The 18,774-nt window shown below is 44.3% G+C and overlaps 1 protein-coding gene across 1 annotated transcript in view; it reads right to left on the bottom strand.

Moving 5' to 3' along the window:
* The window catches only part of TRABD2B (TraB domain containing 2B), a 222,931-nt gene that overhangs the window by 8,717 nt on the left and 195,440 nt on the right, over positions 1 to 18,774 (bottom strand). Inside the window, exon 6 of the mRNA XM_072127052.1 lies at positions 14,465 to 14,716. Within this exon, the coding sequence (XP_071983153.1) occupies positions 14,465 to 14,716 (252 nt within the window). The remainder of the gene's footprint in view (positions 1 to 14,464; positions 14,717 to 18,774) is intronic.

The raw sequence follows: 18,774 nt of genomic DNA on the forward strand, positions 1-18,774 counted from the left end.
GTTCTGATCTTGCGACACAATTTCGTTTTTAAATTCCGCAGTTTGTCCGAATCAGTCGGGTTGTCCGACATCCACGCCCCCGATTTGTGACGCGTGCAAGCCGGCGCTGAAGCGCCACAATCCAATCGCGTGCCCCAAAAACCCAGGGCAATTCAGGGAAAAACGGTAAAAAGTCAGGAAACCCGACAAAAATGTGGTGTTCAGACCCTTAGTAAATGTGCCCCATGTGTTTCTACTGTAGAAGATCACAAACCTCTTTGGTCTTCCAAATATCTTAATACTTCTATGTACAGTGGAGACTTTCAAGAACAATCCAAAGACATTGGGTACATCAGTAAATATAGATAACAACTTGTGAAAAGCCAAGGTCACATGATGAAGCCAAGTGTCTCATCTGATCTGATATACAAACCCATGGGGTGTAGCTGCAGGGGCTCGGGTTTGTAAGTGCTACCAGGTTCCCAGAGTCTGAGGGTGCCCCAAAGCTTCTCTGCAACATAAAAAGTCACCAGTATTATAAATGGCATCTAAGATTTTTTATTACAGATTTTGGGTTGCGGCCCAGGCACTTCAAGCTAAGCTCTTTTATAAACCCAGTTGTTAAAGAGGCCATATGCATTAAATTGTTAGTATGTTTGGCCAAAAGCTATCTCTCTTAATATATATGAATTATCTCCTCAGCTATCAGACACTTCTAGCTATGGATTCTTTCTCCTTTAGAAAAATGGTTTGGGCATGTCAGTGTCCAACGGCCCAATATTTCATTCCCTATTACCTTCCATTGTCGGAAAGGTGGGACACCCTCGTAAACATTAGATGTTCAACCTGTCACTTTAAAGACAACATTGACCACGCTCATTCATAGTGAGGACTCTCTCTCCACTTCTGAATTCATGTCCTTGCTATATATTGAAGAGGTAGCCATAGTGATTTGGGACCCCCCTCCACTAAAGTCTTCGGGAGGTCAGATATATCTGAATGGCCAAATTGTCTACCTTTCTTGGCTGTAGAAGTTTATAGAAGATATTTATTAATGGGCTCCAGATCTTTTATCTTGCTCCTGTTCATCCTATGTCCAGTTCTATTTTTGAAGGTGGAGTCATTTTGGAGAGCAACAAGAATATAGAATCTTCCCAATTTTTTGATTTACCTAAGCCAATGGATCTTCAGTGGGGCGGGGTTGGGGGGGTTGTCTTTTTGCACTGAAGATAACTTTAATAATTTTTACCATAAAACTAAATAGGAATCCATGCTGGATGCTAGGGTAGCCTACATGCCACTCTACCTTGGCCATGGTATTGGAATGGTGCTCTATGATGAGAAGGAGCAAGGCTACAGCTCCATCCTATAGAGGACCATAAAGGTTTACTGCTTGTTCTCATCTTTCCATTTGAAACCACACACACCAAGTTATGATCAGTCGGAGGATTGTACAATAGGGAGCATGCAAGCCTCGGAGAGTCACACACTTCATGTCTAGGACCAGAACCACACACTTGGTTTGGCACATCCTCTATTTAAAGAAGTGCTACGCAACGCTTCGAGAATGTCCAGGTCTGTAATTGGTGAAAGGTGTTTTCTTTCATCCTGAGGTATACATTACCCTTTCATAAACCGGGAGATTTTCTATTAATATTTTACAGAATCTGCTCAATCGCCATTCCCGTAGCATTGCCATTATATTTTCCTGGACCGTTGTCAGATATTTACCACAAAGAAAGTTGAGGTAGCCATAGGGGATGTTTAATGGTCCTTTTGGATAGCGCTCGTATTCATAGAATAGCTATTTCTAAATTGCAGTAAAATGTGGACTTATAAATTGTGCAGGCCATTGTTTTACTCTTCAAAATGTGTTCCATTTTATAGATGTGGATGGAAAATAATCTAAGGGTCCTCAATAATTTGTAGACTGGTGGGTGTAAATTGCCCATAAAAAGCCCCATTGTCTGAAATTGTCGCCTTTGGGTAAAAAAAGGTAAAAACATGTCTAGTAATGGTAGGTTTGCTTAAATGGGTTGTGCCTCAACAATTTGATTGTTACAAGAACCAAGAGATATTTCTACAAGAGATCCTGCAATCCATACCTGATCATTCTGGTCTTTGATTTAATACATGACCGCCTTCCAATTAGGAAAACTTGCCCTCGATCCAATGTGATTAGAGAAGGTTTGGTTCAGCCACCTGACCTGGTAAATTGATGCCCCTAGCCATGACTATGATTGGCCAAGAGGACACCCCTGGTCAAGGCCATGGCTAGTTGTTAGATTTGCCGGATTGGCTGTTCAACCACCGATCCGGGAATATGTCTGTGTCAGGCGGCTGAACCTGAATGCTGAACTTCAACCCAACCATTGGGTCTGCTCATCTCTCAATATGACGACTTTTAAGATGGCGCCAAGTTAAAACATTGGGGAAGATTTACTTACCTGGTTCATTCGCAATCAAGCGAGGCGTTCTCTGCGGAGGATTGGGGTCTTCCGGCGATTCACTAAGGTAGTACACCCGATGTCCACCAGGACAACGCTGCTGCGTTGAAGTTTGTCAGAGTGCACTGAAGTTCACCAAGCCAGGCCGGGTGCAGGTAAGTGTGTGTCAAGCGACACTTTTTTTTTTTAAATGCGGCAGGTTTTCCGAATCCATCGAGTTTTCTTATGGTCACGGCCCCGATTTCCGTCGCGTGCATGCCGGCGCCGATGTGCTACAATCCGATCGCGTGCGCCAAAATCCCGGGACAATTCAGGGAAATATTCGGATAACACGTCACAAAAACACGATTCGGGCCCTTAGTAAATGACCCCCATTGCCTTAAAGATTAGCTCCTCACCCATTTCTTACTGGGGTATCAGACTTCCCCTTTCGTATCTGAAATAAAAGGGAGTCCTGGGGCTTGTACAAAACCGACGACAATTTTAAATTATTATTCTCACTACGAGCAGCCAATCGCTGGCATAAATCCTAAGCTAAATCCGACAGCACCTCCCATTATTTGTGTCCCTCTTCGGAGATAGGTTCTGAAATTGGACAGGATGGCATTAAAGTGACACATATAGAGGCGGGCGCCAGGAATGCTGGAATTTACCGCTGGAAGTGGGAAGCGTTACAGGACTGTGTATTTTTATTCTTTGCATTCACATCCATGTTCCTGTTTTATCCTCTGTTTATTTTGTATGTCTGCCTGATTTAGGCGGAATTTACTGCCCATTCTAGGCTCTGCGTTTCGTTCCTGGCAGAAGGCTTCAGTTTGGGTTTTCCGTAGAAAAGATTTAAGGTTGCGTTACTTCTAATAAAGACATAATAAAAATGGTTTCTCGCACCTTATAATATGTAAATCATCTTAATGTCTGTGCTTAAATCTTTCTGCCCCATGACACTCATCTCCTCGTATAACCAGTAGACGGCAAGTTAACTCTGCAGGACGTGTTACAGGATTAAGTATATGTATCATATGTATGATATAAATTATTACTATTAATGAAAACTGATGTGAGCAGATTTTTTTTTTTTTTTTTTGCGGGGGGGGGGGGGGGGGGGGGCTTCGATTCCACCCTTCATGTACCACCACTTTAAGGGACTGTATCATGAATTTTGACCATAAACCACCACTAACCGTATATTCAGGATCACATTGATGTCCTTCTATGTTCAGTAAGGACAACTTAAGAAAAAGAAGATATTTGAACACATTGGGGGTCATTTATCTTTTCCTTTCCATAGGTGTTTTTGCACCTTTTTGCTGTGTAATGGCTGTTTTGCCCCTAATTTGCGGGGTTTTTTGGAATGTTACGCCTCAATTCACTGTGTTTTTGTGCCCTAATTGTTTTTGCGCCCTACATTGCGCCTCTTTACATATGTCTGCTCCCGATTTATTATACTATTGCGCCTATATAAGCACAAATTATTGCACAATAACACGCCAGTCCTGACCATGCTTAGGAAAGGCAATGGGATGATTTGTGCGCCTTTTATAACATTTGCACCTAATAAAACAAAAAAAAAATCATTTGACAAAAAATAGACTCACAACAGGCGCAAAAAGAACTCATAGAAGGGGGAAATAAGATAAATGACCACCTATATTCTAAGGAGCAGTAAGGACTCATGGGAGTGGAAGTCCTAGCTTAATTCACGCCCCATAGAGTCTGGGTGGCAGCTGCTTAAGGTATTTTATGAGGATGTACTTGTCCTATTAGATATTAATGACTCTCCTCTTCCTCTGTGACTCCTTACTAGTCATTTGAATGTGGAATTCAAGTTATATTTCTGTATAATGTAGAATCTCTCACAGATGCCCCAGAAGATATTGGGGCTCATTTACTAAGGATCGCACTTTCATAGTTTTTTTTTCCAACGTTTTCGGGATTTGCGCCGCAGGGACAGGTATTTAACTGGGGATTGTGTCGCCCGCGATGAGATTGTGGCGCGGCTGTGCTCACTTTCATGCGACAGAAATCAGGGGGCAGGTCGTCGGACGATCCGACTGATTCGGACTGAGTGCGGGATTTAACTTTCAAATTGTGTCGCAAAACAATGCACTTACCTGCACCAGGAAGAAGAAGGTGAACTCCGTCGGACCTGAGCGGGGAAGCGACACATGCAGGATATCGGGCGCAGGATCTTAGTGAATCGCGGCACACTGCATGATTGTCGGACAACGCACTTTCATGAACTCCATGGGACAGGATAAGTAAATGTGCCCCATTGTGATCCTGTCACTTTCCTGCATAACAGGTTGATGATCACTTATCCTCATGCTCCTGGTAGCCAGGCAAGTTAGCAAAAAATAGAAAGAATACTTATTCTGCTCTCAATCCTGGGTTCCTGTGTTGTCCAATTAGTTCTGGTATTCAGGACTACACATGCCAGAAAGTTCTGGGGGATCATGGAACCGCTAGTGGATCCTTGGATCTGGGCACAACAGAGGATGTGACCGCCCATGGTCCATGAACTTGGGACCTCAAAGTCCAAGCTTGGCACTCGTAGGCTCACAACTTTGCACAGAAACTAGAGGTTCTACAACAACTGGTGAACGAGAGTGTCAATACTCTCTCATTCTTTTTTACCTCCCCTGACTCAACCTTCTAGATATTTTCTAAATTCAATAAAGACCCTCTCCATTGCAGCAGATTCGGTATAGTAATTTATCCTACATTGTCTGTAGATTTTGTCCATCTATAAACTAATTAAAAAATGTTATTGAGGTTGAAAAGAAGTGAGAACATCAGAAGGTGAAGCTGCAATTTAACAATTTTACACCCCGTTTAAAAGTCTGTCAGCCACATATTGATACATCATCCCTTTTATTAAAGGATCCTTAACACTCCCAAATCCATGTGTAATCACTTAAAGATGTCTCTCTCCGTCCTGGATAAGAGAAGTAATTGTGTTTCCGCCAGTCCTCCAGGATCAGAACGATGTCATCCTAATGAGAGTCCTGGACATTATTACACGCCAAACATTGGCAATTCATAGGACGTAGCTGAAGGCAAGCCTGATTTGCTAAGACAAATTGCATGGGTGGTCTTGGGTAGGATTCAAAACAAGATTACGAGCAAAGTGTCTTCTCTATAACAAACCTCAACATTCCTCAAACATCCTAGAGCAATGCATTTACAAGGAGATTGTGCCGAGGGATTTTGTCAACAATATCCAGATCATACAAGGAACTATTTCATTATAGTCCCTTAGGAGAATGCGCTTCTAAACACATTCAATGAATAATGTGGAAATATCATGAAAAACAAGAGATTCTCTAAGGAAATAATGAATTACTTGCTATGAGATTGTATCATCCTCCTATATTGAGGTTATTATAAGACTTTAAGCAAATTATCAGCTCCATCAACTGAAGATAGTGGCCCTATTCATATTCACCAAGTTCTGATGAACCTAAAAGTTCAGTTTAGGTTCCTGAACCCCAAATGGTAACACCATTTTAAAGGAATCGTTAGCTCTGATTATTCCCAAGAAATCGATGCCTTAGTTTTGGCACACCCAGTGCTTACTAGGCTCTACACTGTCAAGTTGGCGGTCATCGGATGGTCCACCTGACAGTGGACAATCTCATTAGCAATACATAGTGTGGGGGGCTAAAGAAAAAGAATTTAAAAAAAACTGCACCAGACCCAAGGGAACGGCATCGGTTAAAAGGTGCAAAGAGTTACAGTTAGTGGAGATGGTGAAAGGTTCTGTAGGAAAACGAGGTTCCAAAGATTGGGGTTAGTATTGGGTAAACAGAGATTATTTTCTTTTGATTCCTAAGTTTACTAAGAGGAGTAATTAAAACTTCAAAATACAAACCCCACCCCCACGGAGCTACTTATACTGGATAGTAAAGAAATGGAAGCAAATGGAAGGTGTACGAATCACAGTTGGTGGTCAGGAGAGTAGTGCCTCTTCATTTTGATTTTGCACTGAGGTTTCACTCCTGTAGGATACCTAAATACCTCAGCCAAAATTCTGTATGCGTTCAATTTTTGAAGAAAAGATTGAAAAAAAGGAAAACGCTGTAAATTCTGGCTCAACCATAACAAACCCACTCCTGTCTATGTGACGGTACTAATTGCTTACTCTGGACAAACAATTTTGGACCAAGAAAAACCTAGTGACGGGCCATACAAACAAACACGGGGCGGTGTCACCCTATGAAAAGGGGGTAAATTAAGGACAACTCCTTGGTGCTGATCATCTGGAGGACAGGAATAGCTAAAGTCGAGAAACACAAGCAGACATTATTTATACTGCACCAGACAGGCCAAGAGAGAGACGACCAGACCTGTCAACACACAGCTGCCATGGCGCAACACAAGAAAACGAATCGCACATCTAATTGCTGTGTGTCTTCCGTTTAAGGAGAAGAGGTTTCTTCCTGTGATCCCCCCAAGGAAATGCAATGGTTTTGCAGTTTATATTATTCGGAAGTGCGGCTGACAAGGAACATGAAGTCTTGATATTACTCAATTTATATATATATTTAGTTCTTACTCAAAAAGCCTGTCCAGTCACAGCAAGTTTTCCTCTATCCACTGTATAGGAGATAACTTGAAGTTTGATGGGAGACCCATTAGAGGGAACTGAATGTATCGAAAGAATGGGGCTCATTTACTAAGGGTCCGAATGCCACACTTTCGTCGGGTTTCCCGAATATCTCCGTTTTGCACTGGGATTTTGGTGCCCGCTATCGGATTGTGGTGCATCGGCTTTCACACAACAGAAATCGGGGGGCGTGGCCGTCGGACAACCCGACAGATTCGAAAAAAACGCGGAATTTAAAAAACGATTTGTGTTGCAAGATCAGCACTTACATGCACCGGGAACAAGAAGGTGAACTCCGGCGGACCTCGGCACAGCACCGACACCTGCTGGATATCGGGCGCACGACCTTAGTGAAACCCAGCAGACCCGAATCGTCGTCGGACAATGAACCGCGGCATCGCGACTGGACCGGGTAAGTAAATCTGCCCCAATGAGTGTCCATTTTAGCCTAAAATCAATAAGGGATAACTTGATCTGACTGGACAACCCCTTTAAGGGTTGCGTCTTATCAGGCAATTATCATAATTGATCTACTTTAGCCTCATTAATCACTATGTTGAAATGGGACACAGGTACTAAACTGACTAATCTTGAGTTTGAAAATGGTATGTAGGAGATGATTCCCTAAATTTATTTTCAATCTATCTCTTTTCTTTACTGAATTAAAAATTCAGTTCCCATAGGATTTTGAGGTAGTCTAATACACGCCTCCTGCCTCATCATTGGTTCAAGCTCCAAGTACAGCTACAATCCTGAAATGGAAATATGTTTTTCACAGTCCTGCTGCTACTAAAGACATACACAAAGGTAATGATTACACAGATTTCCAAGGATAATTCCAAAGACCATCTTCAGTACTGCATATTCAAAATTGCTTTTGGTTTTCCCACCAAAGAAGAGCCTAAATTGCTGATCGGCGCGGCGCTCGGCAATCTCCTTCTGCTCCATAGAGATGACTGAAGCAGAATGGACATGCCCTCTGCTCCACTCGGAGTGACGGAGGTCCAACTGAAGTACCTCGGACCCTGTCGGAATGCCCGTTCTTGTAATCTGTGGTGGTTTCATCACTGAGACCCCCACCGATCAGCAAGTTAGGCCCTATGCCTTTGGATAGGGCCTAACTTCTTTGGTGTAAAAACCCCTTTAAGGCCCTTCCCTCATATAAAACCAACCACTCAGTTGATCTCCTGGTAGGACTTCTTTATTGAGAGTTGAAGTAAGTGACCCATGTCCTTGGAGGGGAAGGAGTGGAGGAGAAGGACACAGCTTGGAGATCAGACAAGGGAATTTTGCCTTGCTTTTCCATTCTGGTATAAATAACATCACTCTTTCCATAGAAGTGATCATTGAGTTATTTTTGGACTTTTTTATCATTTCACTTTGTACCATTTGTGATTTCAGCTCTCGGCCTGTACGTTCTCGGTGCTTTGCTTGGCCTACATGTGTTTATATTTTTTTCCATCTGATATCTAACACAAACATGTGGGCTGCTTGGACTCTCGATGACATGAGTTGCCATCCAAAGTGGGGGCAAATCAGAAAAAAGTTGCAGAAATTGGTGATGATGGAAGCTATTTCTCAAATATTTTCCACTGTAAAAATAAAAGAAAAAGGGAAAATGTTGGACTTCAAAAAAAAAACAACCCCAGCTGAAAGCACTTTGACCAAATGGAAACGATTACCCTCATGGCTGTTCTCACGTGATAAATAGCTGATATGATGAGAGGTGGTTTAGTTACCAGAAGAAAACGAGTCAAATGATCAGAATTTGTTACATAAAATGGCAGAAGATTGTCAAAAGTTTTCTTCGGTTTGACAGATGTGACCTCGTTGTATAACTCATTTAAGATGAGTCTGTAAGAAGCCATTGGCGTGATAGGGAACAAAAACACAGCACAAGGTTGACTCTTGCTAGTTGTAAATTTTTGAATTCAAGATGGCGGCTTTATGCAACCAAGAAAGTTGCGGCATGAGTGTGTCTTCCAATATAATGGGGCACATTTACTTACCTGGTCCAGTCGTGATCCCGCGGCACGTTGTCCGACGAGGATTCTGGTCTGCCAGCATTCACTAAGATCGTGCGCCCGATATCCAGCAGGTGTCGCTGCTGCGCCGAGGTCCGCCGGAGTTCACCTTCTTCTTCCCGGTGCATGTGAGTGCTTGATCTTACGACACAAATCCCTTTTTAAATTCCGGGGTTTTTCCGAATCCGTCGGGTTGTCCGACGGGCGCGTTCCCCGATTTCTGTTGCGTGAAAGCCTGTGTCGATGTGCCACAATCCGATCGCGTGCGCCAAAATCCCGGGGCAATTCAGCGCAAATCGGAAATATTCAGGAAAACCGACAAAAGTGCCGCATTCGGACCCTTAGTAAATGAGCCCCATTGTGTCAGTGATACATGACTGACCCAACATTGCACAGGAATATGGTGATTTATGACCCTCTTTATGGTGTAGAGTCATGTTTGCCATCATAGCACAGGCAGTCCTCAGGTTACGTACAAGATAGTTTCTGTAGATTTATTCTGTATTAAATTTGTATGTAAGTTGGAACAGTATTTTTTATAATTGTAACTCCAGAAAAAAATTTTTGGTCTCTGTGATAAATGAATTTACAAAATTTTACATTTTCATAAGAACCAGGATTAACAATGAGGCTTAACTGCAGACACCAGTGATAACTGTTACAGCTGATCATTGGATCCTAGGACTAAAGTACAGTAAATTACCAACATCCAGAGGTTTGTTTGTAACTAGGGGTTGTCTGTAAGTCGTGGACTGCTCTAGCCACTGTGACCCCATGTGAAGCTCTCTGAATGCTTTACTTTAGTCCTAGGCTGCAATGATCAGCTGTAAGGTGTCTGTAATGAAGCTTTATTGACAATCCTTGGTTCCATTACAGCAAAAAATTTTAAAAATCCAATTGTCACTGGGACAAATTTTTTTTTTGTCTGGAGCTACATTTATAAAATATACAGTTCCGAATTACATACAAATTCAACTTAAGTACAAACCCAAAGAACCTATCTTGTATCATGAACTTGGTATCATGGGCCCACCAGAGGCAATGATGCTATGGACCATTCTCCGACCATAATTGACCTGCACATCTTCATGTAGAATATATCACCAAGAAGATCTAATATTCTAGAATATTTGAGAATCATTCTACAATATATGTGAAGAGACTATTGTCATTGCATTAGTCAGACCCAAATGGACTTGTCTTCTGCTGGGCAATGGGTACCAATTATTATGTTTCAGACCCAGGACCCCTAGATTTTCCTTCTTTACTTTATTGGGCCTGTCAAACAGTGACATGTTCCAATCAGGGGTGAACCTACACTTTCTGCTGCCTGAGGTTATTTTTTTAGTCCTCCTTGCAGTGTCTCACACCCAGGCTGAAATCTAGAGTGAAGAAACATGATTTTTTAAAGTGAACCTGTCATCAAATATTGGCCTCAAAAAACAATTGTATTATTTTGACAAGCAGCTTCCAGATCATGTTTCTTCCATGATGGTGGCCTGGTGTGGTGGCATCATCCAGAAAATCAACTTCTAATTGAGCTGCAAATTGTTTTTCTGAAGACAAGGATGAGGAGAGTTTAACACTGAAGCCAAGCTCTCTCCTCCTCAGAAAGCTCACTTCATTGTCATTGACGGTCCTGCTTCCTGGGATATCATTGATCTCGTGAAGCCTACAATGTCAATCACAGGGAGGTGTTCTTAGGCTCGGAGAGCTTAACTTCAGTGTTAAACTCTCCAACTCCCTGACTTTATACAACCAAATAACATCTCACTTTAAAGTTGATTTTCTGGATGATGCCACCAATCTTGGCCATGAAAGAAACATGATCTAAAAACAGTTCAGCTGCTTGTCAGTATACTGGTAGTTGGTAATGAGGCCAACTTATGATGACAGGTTCCCTTTAAGTGCCAAGTTTTGGTTTGTAGCAGGCTGCTCCCCTGATGATTTCTCCATATTTTGCTGCAATGGTGCTGTCTGAGGAAAGAGGCTCAACTCGCCTCATGGCTGGTGCACCCCTGGTTCGATTGGATGCTGAATTTGTTTGAATTTTCTTCTTTAGAAATGATTAGTGACTGAAAAGTATAAATAAAATGTACCTTATTTCTTCTTTAAAATCCTGTGGGCCAGACCACCCATAGAATCAGTCTGAATTTTGCACTTAAGAAAGGGGTAGTATTCCCCGAAACGCATTGTGACGTAAATGAGAATAACTTACTAATATTTCTTAATATCTTAATACTGTATACTACATTTGGAGTGCACCAATCGGTTAGTTCCTGTATCCCACTTCCTATTACGTGAGTCTTGTCCAGTGTGGCGGCTGAACATAGACGATTATTATCCTGAAGGCGGCACCAGAAGCTACATATTGATGCTTTGAATAGTGTTGTATCTATTTACAGCACACCCAAAAACAGTGCTCATATTTATACTTAATTTTCTTATTAACAAATCCCATACGGTATTACACTATTAGCTCCTCCCCTCGCCATGGGTAGTGTGTGGTATTGCATCTAAGCTCCATTCATTTCTATACAGCTAAGATGCAATAACAGTACAAACCATGGTGTGGCACTGTTTTTGGAAGACTGACAGGGGCGTGGAGGTGGTGCGTCGGCCGGCCCCCTAATGAATACGGCCGACTGCCAGGGGACCCGTACGAGGATCCGACCTCTTATATGGTAAGAGGTCGGATCGATTAAAACAAAGTTTGCACACACAAATTTTAATAAAAATGGAATAAATACTAAGGGGCTGGGGACAGGATTAGGGGGAACATATTTGGTGGGGGTATTTTTCGGTGGTGACAGGTCTTCTTTGAAGAGTTCAATCTAAAACAAATTGAGGGCTCCTGTAGATGGCCTTCACGGCCAATTGACAAAATGCTTCGCTACATGAAATTATTCATCAACCTTAATACACAGGAAGGGGGGCAAATACTTTTCCATGTTCCAGTCACCTCCTCTTGGCTTAGATGAGATATATGTAAAATCTCGAGACATGAATGGGTGCAACAACTCACTAAATACTCATTTGAAGGAGTAAAACCTTGTAGCCAGAATTTTTTAAAAAGTTGATGCTGAAAATGTAAAGCGTCAAATCCGCCATATGGCGAGGAATGAGCTCACCGCAAGCTCCCGCTCCGAGTCGTGCCGTCTGGCTTTCAAGAGGAAATTATTTTCCTATGTTAATGAAAAGGTATCGCATTCCATCTCTCTGTTATGGAAACAGATCTGATTCATACCGGGAAATTTACCTTTCAGATGCAGTCAGAGGAAATTAAATGTTTAGTTGTAACGGCAACATTTAGAGACTTTCAATGAAGTAAAAAACACGGAGCGATTATATGACATAACAGAGGCAACAAGGTATCTCCAAAGCCCAGAAGATTGAATCAAAGACTCGGAATAGGGATTGATTTGATGGTAGGAAGTATTCCCCAAAACACTCGGTCTGATCAGAGGCAAGGTTCATGGGATTTACCGAAGAACATGTAATCTACAATTTCACAGCGGCTACTGACTAGAGTCTTTAGATCTAAAAATATTTTCAGTGGGCCATCGTAAGGCATGAGATACATTGTAGGCAACAGGGCCAATCAAGGAGGATGAGCGGAAGGTAGACATAATGCAAATCGGCCCTCTTCATATACCTAACCTACCTCTCTACTACAGTGGAACCAGACACCCTTGGTGTATTTCGAGCAATCCTGAAAAATCCTTATGTGGAACAAGGTAGGAGTACGGTAAGTATAAAAAATGTTAAAATTTACATACTCTGAATAAACTCCCAGTGCTGAAGCAGATACCTGTTCCAGGGAGGATCAGATGTTCCCGGGCGATATTGGACTCCATTGAACTAATCAGAGGTCTCAGTGGGACTGGATGAAGAGCACACCTGCCGTGGCCATTGATTGCCCACAGTATATCCCATAACCCCTGACGTGTCCAGCCCTTCCGAGATGCCAGAGCATGGATGTCCACTATAATACTGGAACCAGGAACCTAAGACTTTGTTTCTGATGCTTCCAGTTCTGCCAAGAGTGCTGGAACATGGATGTCCACTGCTGGAACCAGGAACCAGAGAAGGGTAAGTATTTTCCTCAGATTTTCCTCCTGACACTTCCGACCATGCTGAAGGCCATGGAGCATGTGTGTCCACTATTGGAACCAGGAACCAGAGAAGGGTAAGTATTTGGCTGCTTTTTGGATCAATTCCATTAGGTAAGAGCTGTAAACATTGGGCACCATTTAGCTACTGTGTACACAGGTCATCTGATGTAGTCCGAGCAGGGGCGTAACTACAGCAGTAGCAGCCATAGCAGCTGCGATGGGGCCCACAGTGTAAGGGGGCCCCGGTATCTGACCTGACACATTAAAGAATGGAGGATGTGCACCATTATATACATATTATGCTGCACATTGAGCAGCATATTTTTCGGTGCATAAATGTATGTATGTATGTAAGAGTGTATAAATGTGTGAGCATACAAATATGTATATTTTCTGAGGGTGTATGGGGCCCAGTTCAGACATCTGTTATGGGGCCCTGCCTCTCCAAGTTACGCCCCTGAGTCCAAGACACACCTTTTGTCTCATCATAGGTTAAGGCCTCTGCTTTGTCAGTACTCCCGGTATCTCTATATCCTTCGATTGGCTGATATGTATTAATACAAGTTTATGACAGTGCTATCAGGAACTAGTATCCCTTCCATTATCAGGACTGTAGGAGGTCCTAAAAATCAGCACTCATTAATCAACAAGTAGTGATAAGTACTAGTAAAAACCACCCATAGCCATAGTAACTCTGATATGGGTTAAATTACGATGATCACAACTGTGCCGAAGTGAGTAAATTTAATTTAGAAATTGATTTAAACTTGGACAAAGAAGAATAAATTCAAAAACATTATCATGTCCATTAAGAATTGTTTTGACTTCTCCTAACCAATGTCCAACCTCAGGCTTCCATATAGAGACTTACAAGTCTCAATTCTCCCATTATGTCATAACAGATTGTGCTCCTCTAACAAAGCTTCTAATATTTGTAGACTTGTATCAACAACCTCTTCCTAAAATCCCATGGACCCTGACATAGAATTTTGACCAACCCACCCAAGCTTGGACCACACATTCAAACGTATCATGTGCCTCCTTTGGTGGTCCTCGAACACAAGCACCAACCACAGTTCCCTCGAGTTGCTATCTATTCTACTAATTCTTCCTCTTGGCATGAAACAGCATCATCCGTATTGTAAAAATGAAGACCTCGACCCTAAATATGAGACCATGTGCTAAAACATGAGAACTCTCAGAGGATTTAGAGATTCATGAAGAGTGAACTTGGATGTCAAAAATCTGCTGACATGACTTCCCCTTTTAATAGAAAACAGAAGAGTTACAAACCTGTCATCCAACCTGACCCAGAGGTCATTGAACTGCCTCCTGCGCTGGTTTCTGTGGTGTTTCCGGTGCCAGTTGTTCTGTTTTCCAAATTCTTCTAGTTGACTAATACTGTCTGGTAGAAGGAGGTGAGGTGGTAGCATTTCATCATCGGGGTCTTCGGGGAATGATGAAGTGGAGGGCATGTGGTCGTAATATTTCAGTGAAGGTGTGTCTGTGCTTTGGCCGTCGACTGGATTGGGGTCTGGTTTGGTGCTAAAAATGGAAATAAATATTTATTAATAAATATGTCTACTTTTTATAAAATCAAATACACAATTACTGTTAGAGTTGATTGATCGTGGTGGTCACGTAGACAATGGGGGTAATTTACTAAGGGCCCGATTCGCGTTTTCCCGACGTGTTACCCGAATATTTCCGATTTGCGCCGATTTCCCCTGAATTGCCCCGGGATTTTGCCGCACACGATCGGATTGTGGCGCTGGCATGTATGCGATGGAAATCGAGGGGCGTGGCTGAACGAAAACCCAGAGGATTCGGAAAAACCGCCGCATTTTTAAAAAAGAATGTGTCGTGGAGCTTGCACTTACCTTCACTCAGCCCGGCTCGGTGTATTCCAGTGCGTTCCGGGGAACTTTAGCGCAGCAGCGCCACCTGCTGGACGTGGGAGGAACTGCCTTAATAAATCCCGGCCGCACCCGAAACCTCCGCAGAGAACGCGCTGCTGGATCGCGAATGGACCGGGTAAGTAAATCTGCCCCATTGAATCCAGAGGCTGAGACATGAGATCGGAGATAATTTTTAATCCTGCCCACAAGAGGTTTTGCAGGTGCAACCGGAAATCAGTTTTCTTCTGCAATTGCTTACATATTTTCCTAATCCCACCGATATATAACCAATACCTCCCACCTCTCCTGATGATTGGGAAAAATAAAATGCTCAAAAAATTTAATTTAAGAAAATTACAAATTGCTTACAATAACATAAATAAATAAAAAATTGATCAATCCCCCCCACCTTCACATCTTGGGGGCCCCAAGCAATCGGAGGAGTTGCATTATGATTGGGTCCCTGTAAAAGTGCATAATTTTTTTTTTCTTTTATGCCTGAGAGGGTGGATCATTTGCACTGTAATATAACCCAGTGCTCCCTTTTAAATAAATTTATCTTTTTTAAATTTGAGATGCCTCATTCCTGTCACGTGGGTTCAAGGGAGCTCCTGCGACCCATATCGCAGGTTGCAAGCTCACCCATACCCCTACGTGTTCGCCGGTGCAGCAGTCACGCTCCTCACCTCTCCCCACTTCTGATTCCTGTCCGCAGTCTGTGTGCGCCCTAGGAGACGCGTGCACACGCCAGCTTCAGGAAATTTAAACGGCCAGCACACTGTTAATTGGCGCTGGCCATTTCCCGGAAATCTGTTTAAACCTGTGCAACATCCCCCACCGGGGCCTAGCCTTTGAGGTGAGGCCTGGAGTCAGCCTGGGCCCGCAGTACCTGAGTGGCTGGCGGTTGCGGCCTAAGCACGCTTGTGTCACGGTGCTTGGTATGGGGGAACCGGAGGGCTGTCCTACAGCCTGGCAGGTCTCCAGCAGGGTGGTGTTGGCAAGAAATGATGAGGGAGAGGCTGCTATAGCGGATCTCCCTGGGGCAACCCTTTGGTGTCTAGAGTATGAGTCTCTGTGTGGTAGACAGGGTGCCGGTGATGATGGTAGTTGTAGTAGCAGGGACCAGACGGAGGCAGAGGTTGAAGAAAACAACTTACAGTTCTTTATTGGAACCGCAGGAACTTCAGCAAACGTGCCTTTAACAGAGTAGATGGAGTGCTGGAGAGGTACTTGGAGGGAGCCGCAGGAGCAGAGCACCAGCCTGGGTGCAGATGGCAGGCTGGGCGGTAGCTGTGTCCTAGTAGGATGCTTCAGCTTGTTCTCAGGGGCTTCAGGTATCACCCTTAAAGGTAGGATGATACCCCTTTCCTCACTACACTAACTCCTAACTTCCCTCTTCAGAGGCAGGGGCTAGGCTCTTCCTGCTCTGGGTCTGGTGTGCTGACTGACTAGAACTCTAGCTGGTGTCCTGCAGACCCTCAGGTCTGACCAGGACCGGTCTCTTCTCCCTTCTGGGAGAGACTGCTCTCTTCTCTCTCCTGAGAGAGACTTCTCTAGAACATTCTGCGCAAGGGGTTTTGTAACTCTCCTTGGTCAGGTGGTGGCTGCTCCTCCAGTTACCTCTCAGCTTACAGAAACAGAATGCAATACATGTGATTGGTTGTTATGCTTTTACATCACACATTACATTTAACTTCTGCCTTGCCAGGCAGGATTAACCACTGCAATGTCCCCTGTGTTATGTGATGACATGCATGTGGGGCTCATTCGCAAGCACTACCTCACGATTGCATCGGCGAGGGTGTTGCATACCCCGGGGGCAATTGCAAGAGCCGCCCTCGGCTCGACTACAGATGTTTTGGGGCACAGAGGGGGCTAAAGGCACTTCTGGGAAGTGCAGGCTATGTGAAGGTGTAGGGACAAACCGCCCATGGTCCTGGAGACAGGCACCTGGGTTGGTGTCGGACTAAGACAAAAATATGTAGCTGCATGACAGTTGGTCGCTGACGCCATTAAACCGAACTGTACAGTAGGAAAGGTGTGGTGTCATGTCCTGTAATCCACTCCTTGCACCAAGGCCTGTATATTTGTTTTGTAAACACTTCTTCCCTGGCGGCAATTATATAAGGTGTCTATCTGCATTGCCGTAGCATATGCGACACGAGTACCTCCTGACGTCCTTACCCATAGAATGAGTGGCATCCAGGTGCTAACTCTGTAACACCCCCGGTCCCCGTAGGACCCGCAGTTTACGGACTACCCCCATGTGCAAACCTCGGTTTGGGGTTAAGGTAACAATCAGTGCTTAACAAGAAAGACGGTCCGACACAGCCACACTACAACCTGTAAAGCCTATGAAAGGGTTAATGCATACTACTGGCGTATAGACAGAGTACAAGCTTACTGTAAGCTCACATTGGCTTAGGAGCCCAATGGGTACAAATCTTTAAACGTTGCAAACGTTACAGAGGTAAATAGGCTACTCAGGGTAGCACGGTAGCAAATGTCTCTTTACCTGAAAAGGAAAGGCATGAATGTGCAAACAGAATGTCCGTACCTAAAGAAGGAAGGCATTAAGTGCAAAAATGATAATAAATAAATGGCAACTTTTCCTCAAAATTGGCAACAGTCTCTCAGAAGGTCTCCAATAGGAAAGTCCATATTTTTGGGCACAGCCCTTGATGTGGGGAAAAGTGCAATAGAGTTGCAAAGGGTCTCCTCTAGTGTAGAGGGACAGAGTCCTTTGAAGAAATCTCTTGACTGAGATAAATAAGGGTAAGAGTCTCAGGACAGTCTCTGGCTCTTTGGGGAAAGGACGGAAAGATACAATATGTACATGGGGACAAAGTACCTGAAGAAGGCTTTCAGCCCATCAGGGGTCACTCAGTATCGCTGAGTTCAGGATCCAATGGGGAATCCTGTATCTCCCAAGCAGTAGGAGATTCCGGCTGGGGACACCCGGTGGCAGTAGCGGGTACTGCAGGTGCAGCAATATCCTCCTGCTTTTCAGGGGGAGGAGCGCTGTCGCCCGGGATGTCGGCTGTTCCAGCCGGGGGCTCAACTGAGCCAGGGACCACAGAGGGGTCCAGTAGTACATAAATGGGGGCCTGCGGCAGCGCCGAGGCTCCTTCCAGCTCCGGTTCTTCCGGGGCCAGGTCATCACCCCATTGGTAACCAGCAAGGGGAGATGCGGGCCTAGACGGAACCTCCGGACAAGGTTCGCCAGCCGGGACGTCTTCTCCCACAGAGGAGCTACGGGACCTAGCCAGGCTCCCAGCAGGGGAGACAGCGGGGGTGGCGCCCTGTATCATGCCCGGCCCATGGATGGCAATGGGACCCGTACTCACGATTATCGTGGATGGGGCATTCACGTGGGTCACCGCCTGTGGACTCGCAGACGAAGAGGAGGAAGTGTCTGGAGACTCCGGCCACTCGTCGTCCTCGTACGGGAAGTAGCGGTCCTCATCTGAGTCAGGGATCCGGATCACCCCAGCCGCCCACGGTCCTCGGGGACCCTCCTGCAGGGAGAACTCAATGCACTCGCCCGGCTTCAAGTTGTGCTGGCTCTCCGGCAGATCAGGCCTCTTGACGGACCGGCGGGGTATAAAGACTTCCCGTCCAGTGTAGTCCTGGGTGGCGAAGCCATAGCCACGTTTTTTATCAAAATACCGGACCATGCCGGTGGTGCGGTCCTTCTCCACCCAG

This window comes from Engystomops pustulosus, chromosome 10 (genome assembly GCF_040894005.1).
Source record: "Engystomops pustulosus chromosome 10, aEngPut4.maternal, whole genome shotgun sequence".
Taxonomy (NCBI): Eukaryota; Metazoa; Chordata; class Amphibia; order Anura; family Leptodactylidae; genus Engystomops; species Engystomops pustulosus.